We start from the raw sequence: 6,449 nt of genomic DNA on the forward strand, positions 1-6,449 counted from the left end.
CACCCACCATGTTACAGTCCCCTCCCTGACCACACCCACCATGTTACTGTCCCCTTCCCCACACTCTAGGACACTGATCCCCTTTTAAATTCCAGTTTCCACTACAGGGATCTTTGGCCACCTGCATTCACCTCACTCTGCTCAGCCTGAGAAATTCAAACTCCTTAACAATGTTTTCCAAGGACTTGAACTCAAGCTGTTTCCCTTCTTACAGCATGCTTCTGCTGTCGTCCCCTGTATGGTCCATGTCTTCTTCCCTGAACACTTAGCTGCTTGGACAAAGGGTCACTTAGCCAGGTCTGACTGCAGAGTCTTGTAGATCTGCTCAAATACCTGCAGCTTCTCCTCCAGCTTCAGAGCTAGGTCTCGCAGTGCTCTAGCTGACTCTGGTTTTGCCCCATCATACAGATCCACAGATTCCTTCACAAGGTGATACACATCACAGGCAAGGAAGAAACTTGTAAACCCTCCTGCTCTAATCCTGGCTCTTCTGGTCATGGGGAAAACACTTTGCACAGAGCTTCTTCCAGTGGATATCAGGTTTCTGGCCACTGGTCCAGGGCAAGAGGTGAATCTAGCTGTCCTGATGGCGCGGATCTGATCCTTGAGGGTTTTGAAGGCATTAACTAATTCCAAACCTGTATAACAAAGCTTGACTGTGATCTTAGGCACAGTCTTTAGAATCTCTTCAAGTATGCTCATGCTGGCTCCAACCAGGCTACTGGCTTCAGATTTATTTGATAGTGTGATTGATTCTTCCACAAGGGTGAACATAAAACTAATCAGAAATGCTGCTATTCCCATGCAAGGTGCTGAGAGTACCAGACTGGTCCCTGCTATAAAGGGTAACAGAACAAAACCAAGGAGGCTCAGGACTCCAGAGGCAGTACCAACAGAGCTGGACACCACATCGGAGATGGTACAGTCCTCAGGCACCTGGTCAAGATGGTCAGCCAGGTCTCGGAGCTTCCTGATATGGTCCTCTAGTTTCTTTTTCAACTCAGGAAACTCTTGTAAAAACTGCTCCTTCTGCTGCTCCCTTTGAGGTCTGTCATCTTCATCTGTGGGCTCCTGTGCTAAATGTTCCTTCAGAGCCTCACGCAGTGCAGCTTCCTCCTCGCTGTGACAGAAGGCAAGTGCATGAGGAAGACAGTTTTTTTTAAATAAAACTTTATTCAGTCTTTCTCTTTATACTACAAACCCAACAGGAAATAATTTTACAGGGATCCAAAACTTTCCACTGTACTGTGAACATTTGGCACATTCTAGATGCCCACCGTCCTTAGTCCACAGGGGTCAGTGTGTGAGGTAGAGTCAAGACACCATAGTGAATGGCACTTGATAAAATGCCACCACTCAAGATCAATGACATCACTACCTGTGGGAACCATTTGATGAGCACAGGGATGTGGGATCAGAGCAAATTCTTTCTACCCTAAGAACTGTGTGTTTTGTGAGGTATGCACCTTTCCCAAGAGTCTCTCCTCTACCATTGGATGCTGGGAAGTCATCTGCATCCCCTGCAGCATCCAGCCTGCAGGAATGCCTGAGCTTGCCTGGGGAGTCCTGCAGCAGGATATACAGACTGAGCATGATGAGAGTGGATTCCTCCATCTGAAAGACTCCCAGACCTGAGCAGTTGACAGCTTCACATCTGACCTCATGGGACAGTACACAGTGACAGCACACTTGCTCTAAATGCTTTCATCAGGCCACCTGTATCTGCTGCACACAGTGTCAGCATTAAAGTTAACTTTGGATCCCATCGGAAAGATATTTCATTAAATATCCATAGTATTTCAAGTGGGGAAATGAAGGGTCTGAGATACACTGTTCCCAAGGATTTTCTATCAAAATGCCCAATCTTAAAGACAGGGGTGTGATGAGGACTTTGCTGCCATTTCTGACCTCCAGATGAACTGGAAGCCTAAGCCATTGACTTGAGGAAGCTTCCCATGAGGCCATTGTCCCTGGAACTGATCTGTTGTTGGTGTTCCTGTAAGGGATTGGCTGTCTTCTGCCATCACTACCAGCTGGCCCTGAGTCCCCCACCCCTTGGCTGTGCAGGGTGGCTCCATCTCTCTCCCTTGGGGCAACAGTCCTGAGCAGTGTCCTCCCGGCTGCTGGAAGCTGTCTCAGGATGAATATTTTTCCTAGGGTGGGCTTTCTGTTATGCAGGAGTTATGTGATTCATCACACTCTCAGTGCAGGATACTTCGTCCCAAGGACAAGAAATCTGAAGCCTGAAGCTCTCTCAGATCTGACTAATGCCAGGCTTCATTGGTTCATTTCAACTCTTTGTGCTTTGTGTAACAATCATCTATGTGAGTTCTGAGTTGTTTTTAAAGGTTCTCAATTCTGTAGTTGGCTTAGAATTGTCTTTCATTAGTAGCTGGTATCAAAATGAGAAAGAAGGCTCAATGAGAATCTTTCCTCAGACCTTGTCATTTAACTGTTTCTGAGAATTCATTAAGAAACCCAAGCCAATCTCTTTAGAGCCATGAGACCCTCCAGACTGTTTTGCCTGCTGCCTGCTCTTTACAGATGCCTAAAGGTGTCCCCTTCTAGGCTGGAGCTCACAAGATCAGTGGCTGCCTGTGGTGACTGGGACAGGACAGCTGCTACCAATCTTGGCTCCACTCCTCACTAGTTCCTGACTCTCAACATGGCAGATTCCTGTAGATAGAGATCACTAGGCTAACACACACCCTAGCTGACAGCAGTGTCTCCTTGTAACACCACAAGGCCATGTGAAATCATGCAAGGGGCCTAGAGATCATCTGTAGTAACTGGAAGGACAGAAATCCCCTGAATATGTTCAAGACAAAAGGGGAAGCATTTTCCTCTGGTGTGTTGACATGCGATCTCCTGACATTCTCTACTTATGTGAATCATCCTCCAAACACACTGACTTTGGAAGGTGTCTGCAGCCACATGTTCTTCCTGATATCGGAGCACTCTGTGTAGAACAGAAGAAATCCCCCAAATAATCCCTTAGAACTCTACAGTCTTTGAAGACACACCCATGAACAGCCTTACACACATGAGGTATGACATCAGAGAATGCCCCTTCTCCCTGACATGTCTTCTGTTGGGCCCTTGACCATCCCCCTTTTTGTGCCTCCAACTCTCCCTCTTCTTCCAACTCTTTCTTCCTAGGCTGATACGTGCACCTCTATTCCAGGGTCACTCACAGTCTCTCTTAACCTCTGGCTGTGACCCTGGTCCTGCTCTCCCTGGGCTATCCCAGGCTGTCACCACATCCTATTAGACTAAACACTCATTCTTGTTAAACAGTATGGGGCTCTGGATCTGAGCAAGACCAGTCAGGGTCCAGCCCAGCTCTGTGCCTCTGCACCATGGTCTTTCTGCCTCCTTAGTTCAAAGAAGAATCTTGATGTTGATACCACTCTTCAGATGGGAGGAAAGGGACTGAGACTGCACCTGGAAGACGGCTTGTTCAGTCTACATTCTTCTCATTGTATCAAAACATATCCTTGATTCCTCAGTCCTACAAGAGACCCTTGGACCTTGTCTCTTCTCACTTTAAAATTAGCTTGCCAAGCTGACTTTCAGAAGCACCCACTGTGTGCTGGTCCCATGCTGAGAATCCCACTGTGTGCTGGCCCCATGCTGAGAAGCTCACATGGATGATCCCATCTTTTCACACTACAATCCCATGGTGGTGGACATCAGGAGGTGGTAACTAACTTGAAAAGGTCACATAACTAGTGGGTGGCAGAAATTGCCCTGGCACCCTGAGCAACATCTTCTAACAACCTGAGGTGATTTTCACCTGGAATAACATGTTGTAAAAACTCCTCTTGGATAGTTGAGAAGGAGGGTCCATAAGTCCAACCCCTGGGACTGCCTTGAGTGGGTATGCCTGACCAGGAAATAACCCTCATTCTCCTGGTCTGGGGGCAGCACTGAGTGAACCCTGCAGGTCACCTTGACAACTCCGCTGCTTCCACAAATCCCTTCCAGACTTCATCTTCAGTTATCAGGCTCCTCAGATCTGTTTTGCAGAGTACTTCTGTGAGAAAATCAGTGAATTCTTCAACATTTCGACCTACAACCATTTATCAGGAAAATGAGGTCAGATGACAGTATGGGGTCCCATGAACCTCTATTGATCTAGCCACCTCTCCACTCACCTTCATCAGACCTGCTGATCTGGAAGCATACAGGTTAGAGTCCTTCTCTGCACCCATTTAACTGCCCACTGAGTCCTCTGGAGCATGCCCAGCTGCCCAGAGCTGTGTGATATTCCCCTTCCCCTAGCCCCACTGTCCCACCATTTCTCTGTCTGCCCACCTGCCTTGCCAATCCCAGCTGCTGGGAGACTTGCACTGCCCCCTGAGTTCCACTGTCCAACCCACGGCTGCCTAGCAGAATCCTGCTGCACCAGGTACATTGAGGTTATGGCCCCTTCCAATAACTGCTACATCAGGAACCCCCAGAGACAACAGGATGGCTTAAGGCCAGAGTAAGAACAGGGTCAACAAAAGCCAGGACAATATGACACCTTCAGAGCACAGCTATGTGACTACCAAAAGCTCTGGATATCCTAACACAACTTTAAAAAAAAAAAAAAAAAGAAAAGAAAAGATCTGAAATCAATTTTGACAAAGATAATAGAGACCTTTAAAGAAGAAATGATGAATCCCTTAAAGAAATATAGGGAAATACAATCCACCAGGCAGAGGTCTTTAAAGAGGAAGCAATGCTCAGCAAGCATATTTGGAAACAGGAACTTTACAGAAATACAGTGGTGAAGACCAAACGATGCCATAAACATAAGGTACTACTCAGTGGAATTGGGGTCCTTATGGCAGTGAGATTCCAGATGTCTATCCTCTATGATCATTCTGTCATTTCACTGTCTGTCACGTGTTCACACCTGTCTCTGTGTCTGCCTCCCTTTGCTTCTATTTTTTACTGTGACCCTGCTCCACATGTGCAGAGGAGACACCATGTGCAGAAGAAGTGACCCTGCTCCCTCTGCACACCAGAATAAGTGCTTACTGGGACCAACTTGCCAGATGTTCATCACGGACATTGGCTTCCATTGAAATAACAGGCCACTTTTTGATGGCTCTTTTTTGAGCCACCACAAGTCTCTTACGGGTGAACACTGTGGAGCCAATGCTTTCAAATGTGACTTCCATGCTGCTAGTAGGTTCTCCATTATCTCACTGGGTCAGTAGTAGAAATTTTAGTAAAGGTAGAATGAATATCAGTGTATATTCAACACTGGAAGGACTCGGGGATCTCAGAAACTGATGAAAAGCATTCATGTCTGCTTGAACTACTGCACAGTTCGTGACTCTAAAGCCATTAATACAAAGACAGCACTGCCAGGTTTGGCTACAAGCTTGGGATGTGTCCTTGTCACAATCAACTAGCTCAACAACTCTGTACACTGAAGCATTTCCTCTCTAGCAGCAAGAAAGATTGGGATTTTTCTCCCTTCACAGCCAAGCTAGAGCTTAGCTGGTCTTGACCAGACTGTACCGTCTCACTTTCCACTGCAGGGCAGGAGCCTCCCTTACTTCCTTAACCTCCTCGACTGTCATAGCTCCTCTGAGACACTGAGCTTCCTAAGACCAAATGCAAAGTGTGAAGCACTTGGCATTTCTTCCTGTCCTACTTGTTCTTTTCATTGTAGACAAAAGAGCATAGAGTCCCTGCTAAGAAGTATCTGCAGTCAGTGTTATGCTGTGTTGACCTTTTCCCACCAAGGAAATTAGTCCACTGCTTTTAATTTAGCCTTATGTGAGTTCTTAGAATGCTGGTGGAAAATACCCAGGTTCTTTGTCAACCTATCACAGGACTGACTTTTTGCCCAGTTACCAATAAAATCCTTGCATCCCTGTGAAATCTCAGGACTGGTCTCCACCCTTCTGCACTGCTCAGCAGGACTGCCTTCCAGGGGCTCTGCTGACAGGATTTAACTGCATTTCGAATCCAGAGTTCCAAAGTCTCCCACACTCCTCACATAGATGTATATTCCCTCACCCCCATTCTCTTTCTATATAAAATGAACTATAGTGGTTTGAATATGCTTGTCCCAGGAAGTAGCACTATTAGGGAGTGTGGCCTTGTTGGAATGGGTGTGGCCTTGTAAGAGGAAATGTGTCAATGTAGGGGTGGGCTTTGAGACCCTCCTCCTAGCTGCCTGGAAGAGAGTCTATTCCTTAGCTTCCTTTGGATGATGATGTAGAACTCTTAGCTCCTCCTGCACCATGCCTGGCTGGATGCTGCCACACTCCTGCTTTGATGATAATGGACTGAACCTTGAACCTCTAAGCCAGCTGCAGTTAAATGTCCTTGTAAGAGTTGCCTTGGTCACGGTGTCTGTTCACAGTAGTAAAACCCGAAGACAGCAACAAATCTCTCTCTCTCTCTCTCTCTCTCTCTCTCTCTCTCTCTCTCTCTCTCTCTCT

At 46.8% G+C, this 6,449-nt stretch overlaps 1 protein-coding gene across 1 annotated transcript; it reads right to left on the reverse strand.

The window, feature by feature from the left end:
• Positions 1–285: 285 nt before the first annotated feature.
• LOC114630608 (apolipoprotein L3-like) lies at positions 286–5,171 on the reverse strand. Its single transcript, XM_028778851.1, has 3 exons — positions 5,129–5,171; positions 3,952–4,072; positions 286–1,120 (listed from the first exon to the last, which is right to left on the reverse strand). The coding sequence occupies exons 1-3, from the start codon at positions 5,169–5,171 to the stop codon at positions 286–288; spliced, it is 999 nt and encodes a 332-aa protein (XP_028634684.1).
• Between the last annotated feature and the right edge of the window lie 1,278 nt (positions 5,172–6,449).

This window comes from Grammomys surdaster, unplaced genomic scaffold (assembly GCF_004785775.1).
Source record: "Grammomys surdaster isolate TR1022 unplaced genomic scaffold, NIH_TR_1.0 342, whole genome shotgun sequence".
NCBI lineage: Eukaryota > Metazoa > Chordata > Mammalia > Rodentia > Muridae > Grammomys > Grammomys surdaster.

Excerpts from the sequence above, each read along its gene's own strand:
- LOC114630608 (XM_028778851.1), bottom strand. The coding sequence starts at position 5,171 with ATGGAAGTCACATTTGAAAGCATTGGCTCCACAGTGTTCACCC. Across the intron at positions 4,073-5,128 it reads TGGCTCCACAGTGTTCACCC|GTCGAAATGTTGAAGAATTC; the intron begins GTAAGAGACTTG and ends AAATGGTTGTAG. Across the intron at positions 1,121-3,951 it reads GAAGCAGCGGAGTTGTCAAG|CGAGGAGGAAGCTGCACTGC; the intron begins GTGACCTGCAGG and ends CTTCTGTCACAG.